Source organism: Plectrocnemia conspersa, unplaced genomic scaffold (genome assembly GCF_051122295.1).
Source record: "Plectrocnemia conspersa isolate PC_06_02 unplaced genomic scaffold, ASM5112229v1 ptg000001l, whole genome shotgun sequence".
Lineage (NCBI taxonomy): Eukaryota > Metazoa > Arthropoda > Insecta > Trichoptera > Polycentropodidae > Plectrocnemia > Plectrocnemia conspersa.
In genome coordinates this window covers 20,799,986-20,827,514 of record NW_028277165.1, presented here as the reverse complement: position 1 = coordinate 20,827,514, position 27,529 = coordinate 20,799,986, and the positions used below count along the sequence as shown (strand labels likewise).

Genomic DNA, 27,529 nt, shown 5'->3' with positions numbered 1-27,529 from the left:
ACATAAACATTATCATTGCTTCCGATTTAATGAGCATATAGGTTATATTTGACTGAACCAGGTACGTTTTAAACGTGAGCATGTAATATATATTTAGTACGTATGAAGATTGAGGTTTATGTTGATCAAACCGTGTAAATGCTAATAAAACGTATTTTATATCTATTGTTATTTGGGGATACAATATTTCACGACGATCGCGTGACATTAATTGTGATGCAGTCGGTTACTTAGCTGAATTATATTTTTAATAAAAATATGCTCTAAGTCAATTATGGAATTCGTTTTGTTATAAGAATGGAATAAGTTATATGAAATAAGAAGAATACTATTATACTATTTCAAAATGAATAAATTTGATGTATTCTACTCTCAAAGAAAACCTACTTACTTATAAAATAATATTATATGTTACATCGACTTTCTTTTTAACGATTACGTTATTCTTCGTGAATTCCATTGTAGTTATTCCAACACTTTCGTTTTTCCAATGTCCCATTATGAAACTTAGAGAATAAAAGGAACGGGAGCATTTCCGGACGCCCATCCGGAGCGCAATTAGTGAAGGGTTTTCTTCGCCAGTTCCTTTTTTCCCTTCGTGACTTATTGCTCCGCTGGCTGCGGTATTTCAGATGCACATGCGCTCGTCTCCAATTTGGATTTAAATTTAACTTCACTATCATTGTCCTCGTTTCTCAGATTCGAGTGCTCACGATGGCGTAGAGATCGAGCGCCATAAAGATTATTTCGGAAGACGGAAAGTGGGAACTTAAATCATACCGGGAGTTACGGGTCTCTAAAATTCGGGATCGATCGTAAAACTCAAGATGACCAGATCAGATTTAATGGGTCACTTTGACGAAAGTAACTTCCTCATCCGGAGGAGAGTGAATGCGGAACGTTGTCTAAGAGGACGTAAACAATGCCATGGTGGCTTTGGACGTTTATTTCAACGTTTCCTGGTTGGTTGTATTATATCAAAAAATCGATTAAATACCTATATTTACTCTACTCATTAACATTCCTTGGATATTTCCTCCCAACTAAATGTAATATTTTATAAGATTGTTCCTTTGATTAATAATGCTTATTGTGAAAGTACTTCCTAGGAAGTGGGTGCTTTTAAGGCAATGTTCCACTCCTTTTATTTATTTTAGTATGTATAAAAAAGGCGAAAGATACCTGAAATACATACATCGCAAACAACTAGCTTAATTCAGATTCGCTATTTTTTTATAAATATATTCTTGATATGATTGGAGAATGGACCCCAGGAATTTGTCCCGTTTGTTACCATACATACATACTATACGGATAGATTATATGATTTTAAAATCTGATTATCAACAATATTTTTTTTTATATTGTATACACACAATCATTTATTCATATATGTAAGGATTTTTTTATTGTATTGTTGAAAAATTAGGGTCACTATATATAAATTTAATTAGCAATACATTAAAAAATAAAGAAAAAAATCATTACGTACAATGTGTTCGTTGTTCCTTATCCTCCATAGTCAAAGCAATTATTCTTCAACGTAACGAAAGCCAACAGTAGGTGGAATTCACCGGAATGAACGAGCCCCGACACATTTATAATGCACACGGCTCAATCAAAATTTTAGCTTGCTCATTAATTAATCAACCGACTAATTGGACGGCTCGGAGTTTTATCTCAGCGGTTTATTCCCGCAAATTCCCAGTTACTCCTAATTGCGGATAGTCGATGATTAATTCCGAGGCAATAACTTTCACGATTCGCGCTGTCCTGTCCCTCGCGATCAATCTTGGTTTTATCCTCAACCGAAGCATGAAATAATTTGCTAGAACAGTGCTAACCAAACATTTTTACCTAATCGATAAAAGTATAATTGAAAAAAAAAATAGACGAAAATATGAAAACGAGAATGGGTTTTTCTCACGAAACCCGCTTATGAAAGGAGGGTTGCGATGGACTTTGCATAGCATTTTCAAAGTGTAAATACAAAATCTATTCCGAGCACAAAGCTTAAGCGTTATATTCAAGGCGAATAACGCGGTTTTGGTAAATATTTGTGAGGAGGGATATCTCTCGGAGCAGTCATTAGGCTCGGGGCTCAAAAGTCTTACCGTTTTCAGGGATATATAGCGGTAAAAATAGTCCCTTGGTTCCACGACCGAGCCGGTGTAAAATTAGACCAATCACTCAATAACATTGTTGGTTTTGTAAATCTAGAAATGTGCGCGTGCCCATGTGCGTTTATTACCAGAGGTTTAATGTGACGGTGTTTAGTTTAGTTTTAGAAATAGCGGTTGCTTCTGGTGACTTTTATTATATGGATACTTGGAATAATTATTATTTGTTCAATGTTATATTATATACAAATGTGTGCAGCGGTTCGAGAATGTGTATTTTGGTTCCGATCAGGATAATAAACAAGAACGAGAAGTTATGGTGTATGAGGCGATGAAAGATCAATGCACTTCTTATAGTATAAGTTGTTGAAGAATTTTAATCTGTACTATGATTTACATATTTCATCATTTTATAATATATAAAAAAATATGTATATATTGAGCTTCTTCCGGCTCAATTTATTTGTTTTGTTTAGTATAAAACAATAGTATCATATCCGTTTCTATATTTATTAATCATTAAAAAATACAATAAATTTTTAATAAATAGTTTTAAAACTTTATAAACGGCTTAAATATTGTTATATTTAATAAATAAATACAGATTAATTAAAATAGGCCTTATTAATTATGACGCATAATAGTTATATTGTTGTATTTTATGAAATAAGACATGCCGTATATATTTTTATAAAAACATAACTGTGATATGAAGATATATATTTTCATTTATTTACTTTAAATTTCAAATCTGGTAATGCTATGTTTTATAGTCATTGTTTAGTACATTTTTTAAATTAAACATAAAAATATTTTTTTTAATACGCTTATTCACTAAAATAAAATTTGATCAAAAACACTTTTTCACTTCTTAAAAGTAGTGTTTAAAAATAATTGTTCAGAGTGAGCACCATGAAATCTGTGACTGTGACTAATATATTCATTTGAAAGGTCTAATAGAAAGTGTTTCCTCGAAACATCGTTATTTCCTTTGGGTGGTAGACGGTCGCCACAGATTTGAACTATTATTGCAAATTAAAATAAATAACTTTAAAATTCTGTTACTTGTATTTATTGTGTGTCATTAGAAACACAAAATAATATAATTGACAATATTATTTTTAAAGAAATAAAATATAAAACTTAATTTCTTTAAAATTCAAAAACTAAAACGCCTATGTTTGTATATTAAATATGTGAGTATTTAAGTCACTGTGTTTTTACAAAGCAACAATTTTAATTGTAGGCATAGCTTAAAGAAATAAATAATAATTAAAAATATTTTTTAATTATTTTATTTAAATTACATAAAAATATTTCGTATTGTATATAAAATAACAATAATACAACGTTTTTATATACATAACATAAAAATATAACATCAAGGTTTAATTTCTTTATATTTATCTTTGTATTAAACACTGTTAGGATTTTTTATTATAAAATACAACATTATAATTATCATGCCTCATAATTTATTTATATTATTCTTAGAATAATAAAGCTTCATTAAATTCACGAATACAATTAAATGATGTATTACGAATAAAAATATAAAACTGTAATCTATAATACTTTAAACTTTAAGTTAATTTATAATACTTTATAAACTTATTTTCATCGCATTCGATATATTATAACTATATGGTTACTTTCAGAGTCGAACAAATATTTTTTTAAATAAATTTATGAGTGCATTTCCTGAAATATACCGGCGCTAAAATTCTCAAGCACCACTTCCGAGCCCATTTCTTATCTCAAAAAATATTTATCACCAATTTGAGCAAGACCGTATCTCCCGGAGATGCATTTTTAAAATTTAACCTCTCAATTTGTTCATATTATCACACACGTGCACAAGAGTATCTATACGTTTTTTGTCATTTGGAGCTGTCATCCCTTATAAGCCGTCTTAATATCAACACAAGGGGTCTGTTTTTATGACTAGAAAAAAACTGTCTCACGAAGTGTTAACCTTTAAAAAATAACATATTTATCGTGTTGAACTGATATTAATTATTTGTTACTGAGAATAATTTAGCGCTTGAAGACAAAGTTTATATTTATCTTAAATTATATACAATATATATGTATATTTTTAACAAAATCGTAGTTATGTTTCATGTTAAATTATATAATAAATCCAGTAGCTATATCAAGCTTTTCGCTTTATTGAAACACCTAATAAACTTGTGATACATGTTGAGAGGTAAATGCTATACTTATTACTGCACCCTTAGAACCCTTTATCACTCGAGCCGCGATGACTCAATTTCTTCCCCGTCATAAAAAAGTAACTTAAAAAACTTAACGAGCTCCACCAGAAAAAAATGCCATTACACAAGACTGCTTATTACCGAAATTTAGTGTTTTAGAAGATCTCACGCAGTTGAGCATGTGTTATCTCCATTCGTCTTTTTAAAAAGCGGAGTTGTTCATAAATTGTCAATTTGTCGTCTATGGTATGTACCAAATTTACCAATAGAAGTGGCAATAAAATGTTCATAACTTATAACTATTAATGCTGTATCTAACTTTTCATATATATATATGAAGTAATCTACCAGAATTATAATTATGATACTGTTTAACGTTATTAATTACGATTTCTCATACAAGATCGTGGCTCATCATTAGGGGTATGATACTAGTGTAATAAATATTGCAGGAATAGTCAACCATTCGCTCAAGAATGTGGCCCTATATCCCTAAATGAATGGCAGCTATTGTGCGTTAATTACGAGCTTATTCCAGTCAATTAATTCGATCAGAGATATTTAACAGTGTCAATTGGTCGTGGCGAATTCTGAACGTAAAACAGTAAACTGGCTATTATCAAATTCTATCGGGAGTGAGAACAGGTCCGCAATGGGGGCGATTATTATTATTTTATTAGTCGGTGAAAAAAATACTCAATTGATTGATCGTCGCACTGCACCATTTTATAGTAAATAAGGACAAATTGTAGTAGGTCTAATTTGATGTGTCACTCGTTGTCCATTTGTGGACGATTTATTTAATCGCTATTTAGAAGACATTGAACGTTGATCTTTTATATTAAATAACAATAAAGAATAATATATATATTTATTATTATTTTTATCTACAAACTAAGATTTCGTACATAAATAATATATTTTATTTGTATGTAACATTATGTTATAAAATAGAAATCATGATTTTAAATTTGTTTAATACAATATTATATAATGCTGAGAATTTATAGTATTTTATAAATAAATTTAAGTTACTAATTTAGAACCATTTTTTATATTGACCATGATTGGAAAAGTATGATTAAAAATTTATTTTTTAAAAAACCAATCCTAATTATTTAAAAAAATAATCCATGACAAACTTTATCCAAAGCTTTTACAAAACTATTTACATCCACTTAAAATAAGCTTTGTAAGCATATCTTTTCTGCAATTGATGCCACGTTACTCAGACCCTAGCGAAAATGATAGTGTTTTCAATCGATTAAAAATATTCATTAAAATTAAATATCAAAAGAACACAACGTTGTTTTATGCTATATTTATAGTTTTACCTACAGCTTTTATTTATTTGAGTTTCTTGGCGATTTAGCCCCGGATGATGAGTGTCTTATTGCTTCAAAAGATTTCGCCCCATTGAGATCGACTTACACGCTCGTCTGCGAATAGATTGCGTGAAAATTGATATTTTACGCTTTTCGCAGATCTGCAACGGAGATCGGCGAGCGAGTCTCCCGATTCTGGATTACCCGGAGAACGACCATGCAGAAGAACTACAGTACAGTTGGACAGGAGGAGAGGAAAGGATCTGGGGTTTATTCTCTCAGGTGAGTGCAAAAATAATTTATATTTTAAATAAGATTTTCAATATAATAACTGTAATTAAATAATTTGGAATTGAGCTAAGTTAAAATTTTAAAATGAACCCTTAATATTACATTACAATAGTACCCCTAGGGTTCTACGAAACACCATATGTCAAAACGTGTGCTAGTATTCTATTTGCGTCAGATGGACAGTGAACTTATTTTGAAACTTTTACATACAAAAATAAAAAGTATACAAATCTTAAAACTTAATTTTAATATTGGTTAAAATAAAACGTCATAAAATCAAATGCGTGCGATAAACATGCTCTTTAAGCGTCGAGTTGAATTAATATTTCCGCCATTCATGTCAACTTCAATTATTTATTTTGTGATCGTCGATGTTTGAAACGGACGCCATCTTGTCGTCGAGCTATAATTTTCACGGGTTAAGCCAGCTGCTAGTAGATGGCAGCACACTATAAGTCGGAAAATTGAACGAGCGGAAAATCATTTAACCGTAGCTTTGTATTCGTGTCTGTGACCAATTGCAAGAAAACATAATATCTAGATTATATTACTTTATAAAACAATCATTGTATAAATTATTAGAGCTAAAACATTGGTAATATATTTTTATTGTTTGCTTTTCATGTGCAGTCAGTCCAGTCATCTTTTAAATTAACAGTACGGTCAACTTAAAAAATTACCAGCAGAAGAGATTTTTAAATATTTTTAAAGCCGCGTAGTGAAATTTTTTTTGAATTAAAATAATAATTTGTATTCGCATTTTATTTGATATTAGGTAATCCCGAAATTAAAGCCGTTTTTTTAAATTAAGTTTAATAGTCAGTCGTGCTTTTTCAATTGATACCTGAATATTGCGAAGTTGGATCTTTTGGCTGCGAAGCTTTGCTTTTCCTTTATGATTGAACTTAAAATTACTCTCTTTTTTTCATTTTATTTCTATACTTCTAGTGTATTTACACGTATAAACTGAATTAAATTTTGTTCATATAATAAATAGTGGTTCACACAAAATTTCAGAAATATTTTTTAATGTCATCAATATTTGCAAAAAATGTGCTTGGAATTTTTAGCGTACCCTGTCTAATTTCACTTGGCACTTAAAGGGTTAATTGGAGACTACTGTCGACCATTGAAAAATCAACATTTAAATATAAAACAAGATGGCCGGTAGCATTATTGTTTATAAAAATATTTTCATTCACTTGTTGCGTGTGTTGATCGATTTGACTGACTATAAATATTCGGGTTGCCAATTAATTAAGTACGTTTTAACTATGGAAATTAAATATATATAATGTGTGTAAGGTTTAGAAGTATACATTAATTATCTTCGTAATGAAATCTTCAAATTTTTAATTCCGCCGATGGACTTCGAGATCGAAAAGTGAGTTTTTACATAAAAATTAATTTGAAATACAGAAAAATTTTCAATGCTTCTGAAAAATAATTAAAAATAGTAACAGCTTTATTCAATAGTATATTCTTATATATAATTGTGGAAGACGTTGGACGTAAGGATGTGAATTTCTCATATACATATTATTAACGTCATATATGCATATAGTGATAAAAGTGGACAAAAGTCATAAGAAAATAGTATACAAGTGCATACTTAATTTAAATTAATAAAGCCCAATATCGCGTCAAAAAAATATGTATGTGTTTTATTAACCTTTGTTCTTTGCGATCATTTCTCTTAAAGAATAGCCAAATTTAAGTTATTCACTTAATAGTATAATATGTCATTTATAAAACAAAATACTTGCAGGTAATATGATAACTGAATTGACTAGTAGATTTTGCTTAAAAATTAAGAACACAATACTAAAATTATCCATAGACGAGCAAAGGAACAAAAATTAAGTAGCAACCGACGACCTTAACATTTAAGATTAATGTGTATATGCATATGTATATACATATAACATCTGTTATTATTTTAAGTGTGTATATAGCTTCTTGAGGTAATAGAACAGGTTGCATTATAAACTTACATATATCGATGTTTCTCCTCTAATATTTAGATATAAAACATTTTCATATAATGATGCAGATAGTTTTGTTTCCTTCTTTAAAAATCAATTCAATTCTGATCTTTGTGATCATATTGAAGTAATATATACACAAAAAACTAATGGAAAAAAATTTAATAGTCTAAGTTCTCATAGTTAATTTAAGCTTATCAAAAAAAGTAATGATTGTGTAGGGTTTTTGATTGTCTTAAATGATTAAAATAAAAATAGCATATGGTCAAAATACAAATATAAGACGATCAGAATTAAAATATATTATAACAGTTATGTATGTATTATTAAATGGGCAATAAATTATTTATTTTTGAAATATATTATAAAATATCTCATTTGCACATAAACCGGTGGACGAGCTTATAAAGCTCTTACTATTTTTAATTATTACAATATGAATTAAGTTTTTTTAAATAATTTATTCCAAACCGCTTATCTTTATGACCCACCCTGTATATAACGGTTTTTAATGGCACGGCAACTGCCTTATTTTTAGTTGGATAATCAATTTTTTTTAAATATAATATCGATCTCTCGAAGTGACTGTGTTAACGCAAATAGTGTATAGTAGCTGCTTCCTAGGAGCTGTAAAACATATTAAATACTGTATATATATATATGCATGTCAGCTCTGTGTAATACATTGGCCAGTATTTTTATTACTTTCGCACGCAAAATTTAGTTGTTTTTGAAACCATTGACATGATTTGATCGGTTTTATATTTTTTATTTAACTTTTAGTGACAGAAAATAATGTATTCGTACGGGTAATAAGCAAATATAAATATAATAATAATAAGACGGTGTGTACGTTTTTGATAACCCTACACATTTTGGTCGTGCTTATGGGTACGTGTGCTTATGTGAGTCTATATTCGCACGTGTATATGGCGCTATTGCATACACCGCATAATTTGAACATTCATACTTTTATTCGTGTCATATCATTTATAAAACGATCAAAAGAGTTTTTATACAGATGTATTTTGATTATGTATTATAGATCTTTATCGTCATATTTTTTTTGTTTTTAAACATTAAAAATATATTTTTAAATTATAATTAGCATTTGAAAAGATTTTTCTTAAGATATTAATGATAACGTAATTGAGTGCCGTGTTAAGTAGGTGAAATAAGCCCTCAAATTAATTTTGTTCCTTGAATAAAGAAGCGATTTTGAGAAAAAACTTTGATAAATCATGTTTAGTATATTCTATCTATATTTATCAATGTGTTATCCAATATTAAATCATTCAAAATAAATTCTTTTAATAAGACATAAAGCTTTGTTGAACTGTCTATTAAAACATATGAGCACACAAGCTGATGTCACCACCTGTCTTTTAACAAAAGAAGAAGCGTCAAGAACAAGAAGCACCGACCGAAAATCGATCCAGATTTAATTACCGGCCTCTGATCTGAAGATCCACCGAGAGAGTGCGAGAGAGATCCGCAGCGCGTGTCTACACACATGATCTATATTTACATTTCCTCCCAACCTGCGTCGGCGCATGTCCGACGGACGAAAAGAAAGAAGCGAAAAAAAGAAGCTGGCCGCAGTGTCGGACGCGCTCGTCCACCGGCGGGAAGCGCCTCCGCCTCGGCCTGCGCCCCCGCGGGCCCCCCGATGGTTATTTACGGACCTCGCGCTTCCCAATTGCAACACAGTTATTAAATATTTCATATAATATTTTATTACCGAAGAAGATGGTGTGCGGAAGGAGTTGAAGAGATTCGAAGAAGTGGTTCCGCTTTGATGTGTTTCAGCTGTTTTGTGCGAAACTTACAGTCTAGACGCAGACTTGTTTACGTTGTGGTGATTTTTTTGCTCGTTTTGTGTGTCGCGTCAGTGATTTTGTGTTTTTTGGTTTGTTTTTGGTTTCGAGATGTACGCAAATGGCGCAAGTGGTTCAACAATTTTATTATGCGTGTTACCTTTAAAAATTAAAATAGTTGATTAAAAAATAAACTGATCTATGTTTCTTGTGAAATAATAACAATGTGGTTCCATTATTCGCATTCCGCAGACGAAGCTCTATATTGTTTATGTTATTTTAATAAAAAAGCTTTATTAAAAAAACATCAATAACAGCTATTGTTTCTTAGAAAGCAACAATGGTATTTCCGTTACTTGAATTACGCAAAAAATGATAATTAAACAGTGTTTATGTTTATAAAAATACAAACAAATTAAAAGTGATTTCATAATTAAGTTATTTAAGGTACTTCTTAAAATGTATTTTTAGGACAAAATAATGTGCTTGTATTTTAGAATCATAAAAATTTCTAACACTATTTCTACCATAAAGATAAAATTACACGTTAATTCAGATGTATCAAGAATTTTTTTTTATTAGTTTTCGTTTTTTAAGTAAAAAAATCGTTAAGTTTATATGATCAGGTAATCCCGAAAGAATATCGTTTTCAATTAAAAAAAAAATAACTTTTAATTTTAATGATTTAAAATATAATTTTATTCTAAAGATATAACCCTCCACCTTTCAGGCAATTTTTTAATTCCATGTTGGAGGCTTTAATTCAATATATTCCGATAGCTCTCTTTTCACATTGTCTGAATTTTGATTTTTTTATATCAAGGAAGTGTTGTATCAAATTAAAAAAATAGTTGTCTGTAGGAGCAAGGGCTGTATAATATGGTGGATGAGTTAAAATCTTTTAGGCAATTTCGCCATATGGGGATGCGCATTGTCGTGTGATGAAAGTATTCGACTTATATTGACAAATGCCGACCTTTTTTTACTTCCTCTTGCAATTGATCCAGCTCATTACATCATAAGCTTGTTGTTACTATTTGGCTAGATTTAAGAATTTCGTAATGTAGAATCCCTTTGCAATCCCACCATATACATAAAATATATTTTTTACAGTGAGGTTGGGTTTTGAGGTTGGTTTTCTTACTTGTCGTTAAAATAACCACTGTTTTCTAAGACGATTGTTATCGTACATCACCTATTTATTACCTCCGGATATCAACAATCGAGAAAAGGCGATTCAGCTGCAAGATACAGAAGCTCTTGTGATATTGTGAATACGTGCTGACTTGTCAATTCGTGTTGAACCATACACATTGTCTCCAAACCTTCCACATCTTCCTAACACGTTTATGGACTGGTTTAGTGTTCCGACAAGCCGATGGATAGTTTGAGTAGGATCAGCCAGGACACAACGTCTATCTTTGCTGGACGTCTATTACGTCTATTGCTATTACGTCTACTACTCTTCAAATGTTTTTAGTGGTTGTAGTTTCCGATTAAAAAAATCATATAATTTTGTATAACTGGTTAATTTAGTAAAAATTCTGCTATCGTAAATTTGAAGTCCTATTTTTTATTTAAATATCGGAATATGTAGTCCAGATGTGCATTAACACACATGTAAAAAAATATCCAGGTATCCAGGTTTTAACGATCAAAGCACAACTGACTGTTAAATTTAAAAAATATTCTTTTTGGGATTATCTAATACTTACGAATATATTAAAAAATCATTTTTAATTGCACGTGAATAAGTAATTATAATAAACTATGCTAAAAAGTAAACCTTTTATAGTATGATTATGTATAACATATTTTTTAAAATCGTTGCATAAAAACTATTTTAAAAAAAAATAATATATTGCTTTAACATTTTTTTATCATGGAAAGTTTTTTTTAAATTTTTATAGCTTTTTATTACACATCAATGTTATTTTTATTGTGCTGGGAATATACAATACATTTCTGGAATCTATTTCATGTATAAAAAAGTGCTGGTTCTAAATAATTTATTACTAAGTGGTTAATTCATTACTAAGTTCTAAATTTCGTATAAACGATATAATCGATATAAATAATTAAATACATTGAATAATTCTTTATGAAAAAAAATATTTTGTTAAAATTTACCTCTTTAATTTAAAAAAAATATATTGTAAATCAATTTTTAAATTAAAATATTACACGATAAATTTTGCATAAAATTTATAAAATCAAATAAACGGAATCAAAAAACGAAAAACTCATTAAAAAATTAATTTATGATACAGATGAAACCAGATTGTAATGTTAAATTCGTTTCTCATTACTCATTGAAAAGTCTTGAGTTTTCTTAAAAGATGTTTTTTAAATTTTTTAATATAAAATATTATAGCTATCTTTAAGAAGCAATTACATTTTTGTTATACTAGAATGCGAAAGTTATATATTTATTTTATGTTTTAATAATCTGAAATAATGACTATAAAATAAATTTAGAATAGTTTAAAAATATATATAAATAATAGTTTTATAATAAAACAAAATTTTTTGAAGCATATACATGTTTTAAAATATATATTAGTTACTGTTAGTTATATTTATATAACGCTACAAATATAAACGTTATTAAAAATGTTTATTATTAAAACATTTACAAGAGCTTTCAGATTTATTTATTTTAAAATGCAATTGAATACTATATAATATTATATTGAACTAATTTAAAATTTTATAAGCATCTTTAACTTCCATAGTGACTTTTATCGTGTGGATTTTTTGATGCATTATGTGAAATTTTGGTGTGAAGTGATATACAAGTGAAAAACTTCGTGATGGTGTTTACGGATATGTATATGAAAAACAGACCCGTTTCCGAAACTCGTCAACCTGTGTTCGACAAAGTGAAAGTGGCTGGATAGTATGTACTATGTTCTCGTCGTTCAAGTTCCCCACACTTCGTTCTAAGCACCAGAAGCCAAACCAGGAGGGTTTGGCCCCTTGTGAAAAGCTCAACATCCTGAAGGGAAAACCACCGAAGACGCCGATCCTGGGCTCCAGCGAAAGGATCAAGAGACACCAGAGGCGTAAGAAACATTATTATTCAACTGAGAAAAAGTGAAAAATCAGTAATAAAAAATATATAATATAAAAAATAATCTGATTCTTATCCAAAACTTCGCTAAAATTACTTTTTTGGTGTAGACAACTATATTAACATATATTTTAAGTAATAACATTTATTAAACGTCAACTTTAAAAAATGCAAGTTGCTTATATTTTATTGAGGGTGTAAACAGAGAATTTTATTGATTGTTACATTTCTAATAATAGCTCTTTGTAGAATGTCTATTACTCAAACATTATCGGCAGTACATTTCATTGTTTTGGCATCGGCATATACTGTTCTTTGTGCATTCCTATATTTAAGTGCATTTGCAAGTAAATTGTGAGTAACAATTAATTGTGACATATTTAGTCTCACGCTAAATAATATTATGTATTTTTAAATAATGTTTAACTATTTAATAAATAGATTAGATATAAAATATTAAAAATATATTTTGTTAATACAATTTATAACTTAGTAATTTATTCCTGATTTTATTGATCCTTTTGATCCTACAGTTTTGGATCCTTGGTAACCCATTTCTCGTTTTCTTTTAATCTTTTAATTAAAAGTAATGTTCTAAGAACTATTTTTAAAACGGTAATCCACTTTGTCGATTATTATATTTTCACAGTTATGAAATAAAAATATATTTTCTTTAAAAAAGTTTAATTCCAAAAAATATTGAATCAAAATCTTACTATAGAATTTTAATTCATAAATATACATTTTTTACATTAAAATTCCATGCCGCTCCTTATTGCTAGTTGCATTCTTGAATTATAAATTGTGCAATATTATAATTTTGACATTTTAAAATATCAAATAAACGATTACGTCTTTCTGTGTTCCATTTCTAATTTATCAAGTATTATGGTTGTCAATCCCTGGACCAGACAGACGAAGAGTGTTTATACTGTAATGTAATATGAGATGCTTGACCAGTAAATCCCGTCAAAATATACATAATATAAGAGGTTTTAAAATATAAACAATCTATTAAATTTAACCTAATTGAAGTGAAGTTTTAACATAATTTCTGGTTTTGATTTTTTTTTATAGTTACGAGATTTTGGTTTACACTTATAGATGTATAAGTATATTTAGTTGCTGTTTTTTAAATACTTTTTTCCAAACAAGAAACGTCGTTAATTATAATTATAATTCTGAAGAGGCAATTAAAAAAAAACTATTCTCACAGTGTATTAAATTTATTCCATAAATAACGAATCTCAATACATTTCATAATTAATCATCCATTAGGTGTACATAAGCTTGTGATTAAATATAGAACTTAAGAGCCCTTCTTTGGAACCATTAATCAAGTTGAACAATGTTAATTGCACAAATCCAGATGCACACCACTTGGATAGGTGTCTTAAAAATAATCTATCATATGGACTTAAATAAGTATAGTGAAACAATAATAATATTGTACAAAAAACTCCATCCAAGAATAATTCACGTGTCCCACTTTCTCATTCCGGAAAAATATGGTTCATACAATATTTATACGCGTATAAAAAACTAATAAATTAACTCTAAACCCGCTGCTAAAATAATTTAGTATCGAAACTCGATTTCCAGTTCGTGTTTTCACGTTATAATTAGAGTACAGTGTGCGTCAAAACGAAGCGCGAAATAAATTTATTCGACACAAAATTGATATTTATATCCTAGTTCCGTTGAAATATATAACAAAATCATGGACTTTTCGCCGAAAAATTAGACGTTAATGTGTGAGATGCGTATTTTTATACTCGTTTCACTGTTTTGAGTTTTAATCTTGTAATAAATCAGTGTTCATATAGTACTAAAAATGTATATTTTCATGGGATTTTTACTCTGTATGCTGTTTAAATGCTAGCGTAGCTGGAAGTATATGGATATTTTATCATTATAACTTTTTTTTTCTTAAATTTAATACCGAGATTCATACGCAGGGTGCGGATACGATAAATTGAAAGACGAATACATCTTTTAAATATTTTAGTACGTAAAAATCTTTACACAGGATTCTTAATTTACAACCCACGCAACGCCAAATATTCTCACATAAATGAAAACTCCAAAAAATACTTTTTATTCTGTTCTTATTAAAAACTTTGGGTTATGGTTTGCTATGCTTTCGTATTTTTTTTTATTAAACATATCTAATTGATTACGAAGCGAAAATAATATTTAAAACCCAAAAAGTTTAGGGTCCGGTATTCGCACACTCACTAGCTTCGGTACCTCATGACAGTGAGGTACAAACAGCTAATATCATTAAATATTATTGTATTATTGTTTGATATACATTTTTATATAATTTAAGGGAAAAGCCTTTTACAATTTAAATAAAAGAAAAAGTAAAAAAATTAATTGGGTGCTAATTTAAGATAATTTAGTTGAATATCTGAAACCATTGCTATGTGGTCTTCAGCCACTAAAGCGATATGTGCTTAAATTTGAATATAAGGTTGTTTTTATTGTTGTTTCTGATACATAAAATATGTGTTATTATTCATAAAATATTTCTGGTATGAAATTTACATTGTTCTTTAATTGTTGGCATATGAATGCTAGGTGTTATGTTTTTTTAGATTAGTATAAAAGGGTGTATTAAATTTTATTGTTTAGTTGCAATAATATCCTGAACAGGCTTGGATCTTGGCCTATGTCTGTTCGGTCAGATTTTATTTCTTTTAATATCAGTCTAAGGGCCGCAATGACGGCAAGCCATTTAATGCAAAGTTTTATGTATAATAAAATTAAGCTTAGGTGAAAACTCGGTTATTAAACGCTATATTTCCATTTTACATTACTGTTCTGTTCACTTTGGAGAGGCAAACACAAAGTTTATCTACCTTTCGTAAATATAGTTGACTCTGTTTTATTATAATAAAACAAAGTCAACTATATTTACGAAAGATTAATTTTAAATTTCTACCTCACAAGGTATTTATCCAAATTTCAAAAGATTTCTGTTGTAATTAATTCGCGTTTGGTTTAAAACCATAAGCATTCGTTAAAAAAAGCTGTATAAATGCTTATTTTTAAATTTTGGGATATCGTTCGTATACAATACAAAAAGTAACGGCCCGAGCGGACTTCTCTGAGGAACTCCAGCTAGAATTTAACGCAGTATCAATTGTTAACTATTAACATTTCTTAAAATTATTGAAGGGTGGATTATCAAATATATATAACTACTATTAAAGTTTTTTATTTTTACACCATGTTCAATATTTCTTTAGTATTACAAACGTAGATATAAAGAAGTTAAACAAGCAAAATATATGCACACACCCAATTCTTCTATTTAACAAGTCGTTTGATTTATACAACGCCATATTATTTAGATTTATTCGCAAATTCAATTTGGACACGTGCCAATTTTCGTGTAAATGAATAATGCGTAATGTGTATATATTTCGATCATTACAGACCTAATCTCCTGTTCCCGTTTGCTTGAACTGTGATTCAATGTTTTATACACATTGACCCCATCTGCGTTTTAACCCTTATCGCTCCGTTGGATGTCAGTGAAAGCTGCTGCAGATTTGTTTGCGGTCTTCCAGTGTTTATGTGTGTGTCTGTCTGTAACGCAACACGGCGTTCGTTGAGTTATTAGCAGAATATTAAGTTTATTTTTAAAATGTTAAAAATCGTAATTCGTCTAGCGAGCAGATGGAGGAGCGCCGGATGAGTCAAACGTTGCCGAAAGCAATTAGTACGGCTTTTGGCAAAAACAACCATTTTGGAACACGTGAAAGTTTACAATCTGACATGTTTCTCAATCCCGACGATCCCTTTGACTGATCAATGGTTTTCTACCGTTGAATATCTATGTTTTTAAAGATTATAATTAAAACTTTTTAAATACATTTTATGGTCGTGAAGATCAGACCATCGATTTAAATACATCGATTCAATTTAATATTAAAAAAGTATTTTTAATACATTAATGTCGTCGTGTAGTATATGTTTTTTTTTAATATAGGTTACATTTGCCTAATATTTCTGAAGAATCGCCTCCCGATTTATAAATTTAAATATTAAAAAATGGTTCTCTTTAAGCTATATGTTTTTTAAGTATAATCCTGGAATATAAATATAATATATAGGAATAAAATGTATAAAAAATATACGAGTTTAAAGGAAATTATTAAATAATTAAAGCTATTAGTGGTTGATAATATTTACGTATTTATATTTTTTCAGCCGTTCTAAGCATTTGACCCACATAGCCAAATAGATTTTATTAGCAGTGTCGAATATAAATAAAACTATATCTCATTGTCTGTAAAAACTATCGTATAACGAACTTTAATTTTTATTGATACAATACGTCTTTATAATAAAATAAAATTATCTTAAGCAGTGGCGCGTTCAGAGGAGAATAAAATCAAATTTTAGCTTTTATAACGTGTTTACGTCTTCAACGAAATTTATACTGATGGTGACAATGGAGAGAAATAAAAATCTGATTCGATAAATTCTGTTTTAACGATCTACGTTTTTAATCGTTTCGGCTACTGATGCGAGACGAGAATGTTTTACAATAGATTATTTTTCACTTTATTTAAACTGCTTTTAAATATTTAAATTCGCTTAAATGATATTTTTTATAATACAATATTGTATTATTATATTAGTTAAATAAATAAAATTATGTATCACAAATAACTAAACAATATCAATCCGGGTCGTTTAGCTATATTAAAAATACGCGTCACACTAACCAAAATCAATAATAAAATGGACTTCAACGTGAAAATATTCTTCTGACGTTGGCCGCCAGATTTATATAAATTTTGTTTATACAACTGTTTTTTATGTATGTATTATAAAGAATAGTTTTAAATATTAAAAAAATGTCAGCCGAATAAATATTAGGTAATTCTAAAATTAATGTCAGTCGTGCTTTGTTAGTTGAAACCTGAGTACGTCTTTTAATATATCTTTGTTAGTGCACATCTGGGCTTTATATTATAATATTTAAAAAAAATTGAGAGTGAGTGCTCACTCACTCTCGTCACTTAGCACGCGAGCGAGCGAAAAAGATTATATCTCACCGTACGCGCCTGGTAACCATGCAGTTTTTTGTCTTTCCTTAAGTATACAATCATTAGTCTCTCATTAGATATACAATCATATAGCAATAACCATATTAATTTGGGGGGCTAAATAAATTATAGAAAAATGTTAAATCATTAATATTTACTTTGAGAAAAATAGTATCTACGAGTAAGATATTTATTTGTGAGTTATCGTGAATGAGTTACAGGAGAATTTTACCTCTTTTAGAGATCAGCAGGATTTCAATCAGGGTCAACTGTTACTTTTATTATTAACAACGACATGATCGTTAAAAACTATAACTTTTTGTTATATTCCGATGATTTGAAAGTTTCTGATAATATTTTTACTTGATAAACTTTTTATCTTGAGATTTTATTTGAAAGAACAGGTCACTAAATAATATTGAAAATTAAAATGCGAATTTCCGCCACCCCTCGATTCGTCGATATTTTGATTGTTTTTAATTATTATTTTTTATTTTTTTTTGTTTGGGGTCGTAATGTCGTTGGATATATTGTCGCATGAGTTACTGTTCGGCTGGATTTTTAACGTGGACGTACTGTCGTTGAGCCAAAAGTCCATGAAGTTTTTGTCGCAGAAAAGTATACAAATGATTTCTGACTCATTATATTTATAGATTAATTTGGATTATTTGTGGAGTAATCCTTAACGCCGATCATTAACGTTTTCACATATTTAATTTTGTTCTTAGCTATTTGTAAATATATATTTTTAACACACACTACACAAACGGTCCGATCATCGCGAAAATGCCGCCCCTAATAAAGTGCCGACCGGGGCGGTCCCTCCACCGCTCCTTAGCTACGCCACTGGGGTAATCTGTTTTTTAGGTTATGGTAGTTTATCTTTTAAAAAATAAATTAATGTGCATATAGATACAATTACCAAATACATATATTGTACAGTTCATTATTAAAAGTTGCATTGGAATATAAAAAAATCTGATTTCTATAATATCATATACATATGTACATATTATTGTATTTAAAATATTTGAATGATGAAGACATGGTCGCACTCTATTGCGTTATGGTCAACGTTGTCGATTAGTGTATGAATACAAAAATAAAATTAACGGCAAACGGAAGCTACGCTAGCGCCACGATGGCGGCGCGTGACGCAACAGAAGCGCACAGACGCCCCCGTCCGACTTTTTGTTTTATATTAAATGTTTGTATGTAATTTTAGGAAGGTCCGAGCCAGGCCTGCTGCCGACCATCGCCGGCTTCAAGAAGGAGTCGGCGGCTCACGATGCTGACAGATTTGCTCCCGGCGACAGAATTAGCAGCATCAACGGCATCGCCACCGCAAGACTCACCAATGATGAAGTGCTGGCGCTACTGGACAACGTCGAGGAGAGGGCATCACTGGAAGTCGAGTACTATCTACCTAACTATGGTAGGTGCTTTTTTTATTATTTTGGTTTAAGGTTGACAGAGTATCTCATTTAAAGAGAACATGCCTTTCAGAACTTTTATTTCATTCTGTTTCAATAATCTTTTTGACGTAGAACTGGCATCTTCAATAGGACGGATGCAACGAAAACATGTCACACTTTTAACGCTTATATCTCTTAAAAAATTTATTATGAAAAAATAGTAATAAATTAATATAAGTCATATTTACAAATTTAAATAAAAATCAGTTTATGTTTAAGAAATCGCTTGAAAAGTAATCCAAAAATTTACGCTAAGTTATCAACTGAAAGTCACGTAAATATAGGGAGTGTAATAAAAACATGTGCCTAGAAGTAAGAGACGTAAGATAGTGCTTTAGATTAGTGACAGTTGACGTAGTTCTAAGTTGTAAGTAGATTGCCGCAAAGCTGCTATTGTGCTAGGTTAGCATTTTTTTAATATAATTTTTGGAAAAAAATATTCCATACGTTGAACCTCTGACGACTTTATTGATTGGTAATTTTTATACAGGGCCTTGCTAGAACAGTGTTTCTTGATCTTATGGATGTGAAATATTGTATTTTAAAATAATATATAAATTATCTATTTCTGATTTCGATAAAAAGTTTTTCTTAGCCTAGCGGTCACGTATGCAAAATTATTCCGTTTATAAATTATTATTATATGTGCTGCAATTTTAGAATCATGTGTAATTACTATAAATATGTGATGTTTTATCGTAAACTTATCTGCGTCTCGTATTATCCAGTCATCTCCAAAGGTCAGATTGTACTGTGAATTTTGGATTCGTGAAGAGGGAATCAGCTGCCCAAGTCTCAGTTGATGCTAACTCTCGTATAAGATGAATTTATAATCTGAGATTGTGGGCAGAGATCGTGATTTAAAATTGCCATCAAAATATTACAGATTGTAAATAGTCGTTGATTTTAGATCCAAGATTCTGCAAATTCGTAAACTCAAACGGAACGACCACTTTTAGCTGTCGTCTATGAGCTGGAACAGCATCAAATTTGAAGGTTTTAAACATGTTGCTGATGGGTTTGCTAAATATTTTCAAACCGTGTACCATAACATTAGATCACATTTGGATTTTACACACAGCGTTCATGGTCAACTTTGTAGTCTATCAAAAACTCAAGTTTGTTTTTTCTGGATTACGGATTTAGCAATTTAAAGGCCATTTATTTTTCGGGACCAGATTATATCACAGACTACATTCTGAAAGGATGGTCTTATGAATCCTATTCGGTTTGTTTTATTTATGGTTGCGATCCTCTTCTTTTCCAAAGTTGTGGAAATGCCCTAAGGTCATAAGGGTAAACAGTCGTGCGTTTATACTTAAAGGCTTGTAAACATGCTTTCAATACCTGCAAAATAATTCGAAATTAGATTACATTAAAATATATTTATAGACATGGTTTTCGCCAATCTTTTGTCACTAACCTAATATTTTTGTTTTGCTTTGTTTCAAAGCTATTAGACTCACTTTACTTAGTATACAAGTGGATGTTATATACATAGATTTTGAAAAAGCGTTTGATAAAGTCAATCAAAAATTATTTAATTTTCGATTTTTAAGGTCTCTCAAAGTTATTTTTTAATTACTCGACCAATAGATATCAATTCGTTAAGTATTAATATTCGTTTTAACGATCAACATACTATAAGAACACTATTTGTTATATTTTTAATATAATGTCATATTATGTGTATATCTGAAAAATAATTTATTAGATAAGATAATTTCTTAGAAGTGTTATTTGATTGAAGAAGTCGTAAAAAATGTATTTTGTGAAATAGAAATTTCATCACTACCGGTAATAAAAAATAAACACATGTGCTTTAGAGTTTAGAGCACTGTGCGAATAAGAAGTTTAAACATTACACAATTTAGAATGTTGGATTTAACTGTTTTATTGTTATATTTGCTTCGCTTTAACTTTGAGAGTAATTACATTTGCGTAACTTTCAATGTGTCTCGACAAGCTGTGATTAAATACTTAAAATTAACGTTTAAGTTAAAAATCAGAATTTGCATTTGTAAAATAAATATAGAAAGCAATCGTAAATCGATATGGTTTGACCACAATGTCTGTAGTTTGGGATTAGAAACAACCGCTTCAAACGTAACGCTGATTGGATTTTGTAATGGTGCCAAAATTCGAAATACCTGCCGCCAAAAAACAGTTAGCGTTTCTATAAGTATCTTGTAACAAACGAGCTTATGGGACGTGTTTTTTTTTCAGCTTGAAAGTGTCAAGAGACAACATTAACGAAAGTCCTAATAAATTAATGATAATGATTTACTTTGAATAGAAAATATAGTATTTTAAGTTACTAAGTTAAATACTGTTGCATTTAAAATACGGAAAAAATAATGGGTTATTATTTATAATATTGTTGGTATTGAAATTTAGTGGATATTCAATAAAATAAGTGTCGTGCGAATTAAATATTATATTCTATAAATAAATTGATGATTTTATATTTTATCATATTTCAGAAGCCATTGCTCTTTTTTTAATCTAAAAGCCAATGTCAGAATTAAATTAAGATATCAAGAACATCTTTCCTTCTACGATTTTTGTTTGTAAATATACTGTGAAATCAATAAATCTATTGGTATAATATAAAATAATAATTGTTGGCACAGAGATAATATACTTTGTTATGTTACTGTATCATTCATCAGTCATTTTTATAAAGTTCCGTAATAATAACTGAAATAAAGTCTTAGTTATTTTCCATTGTATCTAGGGATTGCAATGAAACCGACATTTTCGATACCGGTATTACCGATACTGACATTATTATTACTTGGTAATAAAAAAATTATTGTTTCAGTATATTATATTTTTTAATTATATAATTATCCCTTTTTATGTTTACAATGTACATTTTTTTATGTACATATTTTCATATTTCATTGTACATATTTTCATGTTTACAATTTACTAGCGCGGATGATTGTTTTGTAGAAATTTGTGACCTGTAGAATTTTTAGTTTGATTTTTATTGCATTACAATTAAATTACAATCATAACAAATGGTTATATTTAATATCTATAAGCAATCATTTCAGCTATTTCTAGGAGGAAGGGGGGAGAAAATTTTGGAAGTTGGTAGTAATTTTTTTAATACTACCATTTCATTAAGATTCATAGTATATCATTAAATGGCAAATTCAAAGAGGTCCCTGTTTAGAATCCACACCAAAAGCAATAAAATCGTGCCGTCGCATCGCAGTGAAAACGCTCGGTTATCAAGCGTTTTTAAACAATATTACGACTAGCAAAAAGTGAGAATCGAATAAAGTATATTTAAACCAAATTTTGATCAATAGGAGAGCGCAAAAAACAATTATCCCTTCTCAGAAGTCAAAAATCCACGTCAAAAGCAATAAAATCGTGTCGCCGCCGTCGCAGTGGGAACGCTCGTTACCGAGCGTTCCCACTGCAACGGCGCCGACACGATTTTATTACTTTTGACGTGAATTTTTGCCTTCTGAGAAGTGATAATTATTTTTTGCGCCCTCCTATTGACCAAAATTTGGTTTGAATACACTTTAACCAATACTCTTATATCAGAATTCTGTAGTAATACTAGTAAAGATAGCTATCATATTTTTTTAAACTATAATATCCAAGTGCAGACAAACTATGGAGTAATTTGTAGGATGTGACTTCTGTCTGTACATATTTTTTGCTTAATTTCTCCTGAGAGATGAGTTGGCTTAGTTTGTATTTTGGACTTGATCTAATGAATGTTTTAAAACGGTAATTAGTTTTAGAACTTTCATTAGGACAAATTGGGTTTGGATTCGAACAGCAAATGGACGTTTCGCAACTGTCAAAATTATAGAGTAGCAAAGAAATCAGCTAAATTATATTTTCGCTAGTGGAAATACATATCCACTGGTGAAAATATATTTAGACTTCACTAGTGAAAGTATAACTTTATTGAAAAATACACATTCACTGTAAAATTTATAAATCGCATCTAAATAAAAAGTAATAAGTATGTAAATGGAAAAGTTAAAATTATATAATTCTACTAGCATCTGCCAGATTAATTATATTTTTACTGGTAATAATATATATCTACCGGTGAAAATGTATTCCGATATAATTTCACTAAAACGATATATTTAAAAAAAATATTTCGGGATAGATGCGAGACTGTTTCACCCGAGAATTTCAGGTTTAGAATCAGGGATGTCATTTTAACCTTTTCTGGAGGGGGGGGAGGGGAAATGTTAGCCAATGGCTAGTCGTGTTTTTAATATTTCGATTTCATTAAGATGAATAGTTTATCATTAATTAACGTATCTGTCTGGCCAAATTCAAGGGGAGGGGATGCCCACACCTGCCCTCCCCCCCAAATGACGTCCCTATCTTTTTAACGTTGTTAAGTTACCTTATCTGTTCAATCATTCAAAGTCAAACTAACTGCTATATTGCTAAGTTTATGCTGTAATATATTGTTGCTTGAGAATTTTGCAAAAAATCTAAGGATTCAAGATTTGATATTTTGTTGTCTATATGTTTTTTCTTTTAAATAATAAACAAGAAGGTTAAAATTTGGTTTAAAATATAATGTACGGATTTAAAAAAATATTAGAAAGGTATTTCATTTTGTAATACCGGTAGTATCGAATGTCGATTTTTGCCCCAATACTGGTATTACCGGTATCGGTCCTAAAGTTATTGCGAACCCTAATTTTATCCACTTGTGAAAATATTTTTTTTTCTGTACATTTGAACTCAAAATATCACTATAAATAAAAACTTTACTTTTCAAGGAGTGACTCTTTTTAACATGAGCATTTTCACACCAGCCCGCCACGGTCCATCCGCAAAATATGTCTCTCAAGTCTCGGGCTTCTTCACGCTCGAAATCGCAACCCGACTCAATTGTACAAAAAAAATTACCAGCCAGTATCTCACTCGATCCCGGCTCCTCTTTGCTTATTATTTATTTTGGTCGGGTGTATTAAAACACGGGAGGCCGTGACGAACACCGTATGAAATCTAATTTATGCCCTCCGGTCTCCGCGAAAAACTAATTAAACAAACTTTCCTATTTCCGTCTTGGAAAATCTGGTTTATTATATATTTGAATTTCAGATTCGCAAAGCTCCTTGTGCATCACGACGAAGGTGGCGCAAGTTAACGTGCAGAAGGTCAACGGGTCGCTAGGCATTACGCTGAGGGGAGGAGAGGCGAGAGGGTTGCAAGGATGCGGCCTGGGAACGGTCCAAGGAGCTGGTCCTCTTCTGGTGACGCACGTTCGACCCGGAGGACCAGCCCATTCCACTGCCAGGATCAAATCTGGGGATCGACTCCTCAAAGTAGACAATGTGAGACTAATTAATTATTTTTAAATTGATTTTTTAACACAATAAAAGCACAACTACTAAAATACTTTTATCTTAAACAGACATCATTAGCAAACAAGTCCTTGACCGACACGCACCAGATTCTACAAAACAGCCCGCTAAACACACTACTAACCATAGAATACGATATTTCTGTGATGGAATCCGTGAAATTCGCCACTGGTCCCTTGCTCATAGAAATAGAAAGAAAATGTAACGAAAACTTGGGGCTCATCCTTACCAACAAGAGTTTCAACGAAGAGTGTTTCGGGTCTCAGCATTCCGATGCTTCGCCGGGCGTCTACATTGAAAGCATCATTCCTGCGAGCATTTCGGATAGGTGGGTTCTAAAAATATTCCATTGTCCACTTGTGGTGTTAATGCGCTTCTAATTACAGATGTGGCGCTCTACATCCAGGCGATCAAGTGTTGGCGGTGGACGATCTGCTGATAGAAAACTCTTCGTATACTCCAGAAGACGTCATGTGCTACATGGAGAATTATTCTAATAAGGGATTCACTCAGCTTCAGATATATCCGGTGCACATGCTTCTGAAGAACTTGAGACTTTCCAATCACAGAAATCAGCCTAGTAGTCCAATGTCTGGCATGTCCACGATCAACTCTAGAAAGTCGCATAGGCAGAACAGACAATTCAGACAGAGCTCATTACCGAAAACGTTTGATGATACAGGTATATTAAATTAAAGTATTTTTTAGATCTGGAAACATAGCTTAAACTTAAAGTACAATTCCAGAGATCTTGTAAAATGACGGAGCGATTAAAATAACTAAAAAAACTGGTGAAAACATAGGCATATACTCGCACATCTCGGTGTAAATATGTATCATACTAACCTTTTTAATGCCACGAGTCACTAGCGTGGTATTGCCGAGGGCTCCCACAAAAACTCTCACACTACAAAATAATATTATATTATATGAAACTTAATTTTCAATAAAAATTGAAAATAAGACCACAACTGTACTTTCTATAGTATAAGTGTATAAGTATTTTACAAGTATTTTATATATATTTTATACTCTTGGAATATATTTCTTTTTAATTCTGAAAATAGGTGGCTTTGAGGTGATTTATTCCAAACACTTTTTTCTTTCTGATACCCATAGTTAATTAAAATACAGCTTGTCCTTTAGATAGGATTAAATAAAATATCTAAAGCTGGCATAAAATGTGAAAATACACTCTGAGAATATTATAATAACTAATGATTACTACAAAATTAAGTGCCTAAGTTAATAGAAAAATCTGTCAGTTGATGATTGTTACTTATTTCTTTTGCTGTCGTAGACATAATGCATAATCTTGGCTCGTGACAGTTCCATGTAACTGGGAACGTCAATCAGATGAAGTATCGTTGGTTTAATGGGTGGATTCCTGACATGGAAATAGCGCAAGCATACTCTGCGCGAAAGTAATGAAACGCTGAATTTAGAAATAAAGCCCAGTTATTTTTTTGTATCGTTCCGTCATGAATTATCTCATCATAAATGTTAAGTGTTTAAATAAAAATATACTAGTAAATTGACTAATGAATTTTCTGTTCCATTATTAAATATAAACTATGTGTATATATCAATTTTCAGAATTCCATCACAATAACTTCGTAACCGGCGTGGGCGTATGCCGGACAGAAGTTTTATCACTACAGCTAGACATTCCTCCCAATCACGACAGTGGTATCACAGTTTGCGAAGATAGAGAGTTGTTGTTGATTTCTCACATTACTCATCAGTCACCTGCTTATAGGTATTTGATTAACTTCCTAGAAAAAAAACAAAAAAAGTGTAATTTAAGATAATGCTGCTGCGCATATTTCTATGATTCATTTTACATACTAGACGGCATCTAGTTCAAAGCAACTTTAAAAAAAATATAATGTAAATAGTGATAGATTAGTTATAGGATGGGAAAAATATTTGATACCTCCATAATAAGGTCACAATGTGGCAATTTGAGTAGATGCAACGTTGCATTAGGCAGTTTTTTTATATTGTTTTACAATGACAACTAATCAAATTCCCACACGTCGAGAAATGCAATGAAGGAAGACAAAACATATTTCTATTTCGTTATCGATATATAAACTATTTTAAAATAAAACAATCAAATTGCAAGCTTGCAAAAACCCCCCCTATACCAATCATCACCCGATGAGTGTTTCTCGCGAAATTGACTAATCAGTTCGCTTCGGACCTTTTGCAGAACTGGGTGTCTTCAGCTGGGGGACCGAGTATTGTCCATCAACTCCCAGCAGAACTTGACTACTCAGGCGGCCAACGAAATACTCCAGAAGACCAACGACTCGACGACTACGAGGTACCTCAATGTTAAGATAGAATTCAGTATGGCTGATTCCGTCGAAGCCTCTAGCGGTGTTTTCAACGTGAAACTGGCGAAAAGCGGCGCAGGGTTGGGAATCACGATAACAGGTTAAAAAGGGACTAAGACTATCGTGTGCATGCATTTAGTGTGAAAACATATTTAGATACTCACTCCGTTTTTAATCAACCAATACCGCTTTCTCATATTTGTATCGTTACACTAATAATGTCTGGCCAGTTATGCTTTATTTAGTTGAAATTCGTTAGATTCCAAATATTATAATGTTCTTAAGATTTTGACTCTCATCTGGGTGAAAGATTTTACATAAAATAATTAGCTAATGGTTTTATTTACAAAAAATAGCAGAAAAACTTTTTAATTGCATTTTTATTATTAAAGTTTTTATGGAGAGAATAGTAAATTTATTATTTTATGCATATTTTTTTCAACTTTAACA

The 27,529-nt window shown here is 30.5% G+C and overlaps 1 protein-coding gene across 6 annotated transcripts in view; it reads left to right on the top strand.

The window, feature by feature from the left end:
• The window catches only part of Grip (Glutamate receptor interacting protein), a 37,216-nt gene that overhangs the window by 5,682 nt on the left and 4,005 nt on the right, over positions 1–27,529 (top strand). Inside the window, exons 1-8 of one of the 6 annotated variants that reach the window (XM_088189046.1) lie at positions 9,538–9,646; positions 12,490–12,819; positions 19,119–19,328; positions 24,475–24,707; positions 24,788–25,065; positions 25,124–25,419; positions 26,334–26,496; positions 26,953–27,179. In XM_088189046.1, coding sequence (XP_088045172.1) covers positions 12,663–12,819; positions 19,119–19,328; positions 24,475–24,707; positions 24,788–25,065; positions 25,124–25,419; positions 26,334–26,496; positions 26,953–27,179 — 1,564 coding nt within the window. In that variant the 5' untranslated portion in view covers positions 9,538–9,646; positions 12,490–12,662. Of the gene's footprint in view, positions 1–5,820; positions 5,944–9,537; positions 9,868–12,489; positions 12,820–17,773; positions 17,915–19,118; positions 19,329–24,474; positions 24,708–24,787; positions 25,066–25,123; positions 25,420–26,333; positions 26,497–26,952; positions 27,180–27,529 lie in introns of those variants that run through there. The other 5 variants (XM_088189021.1, XM_088189031.1, XM_088189041.1 and 2 more) reach the window with 5 other exon arrangements.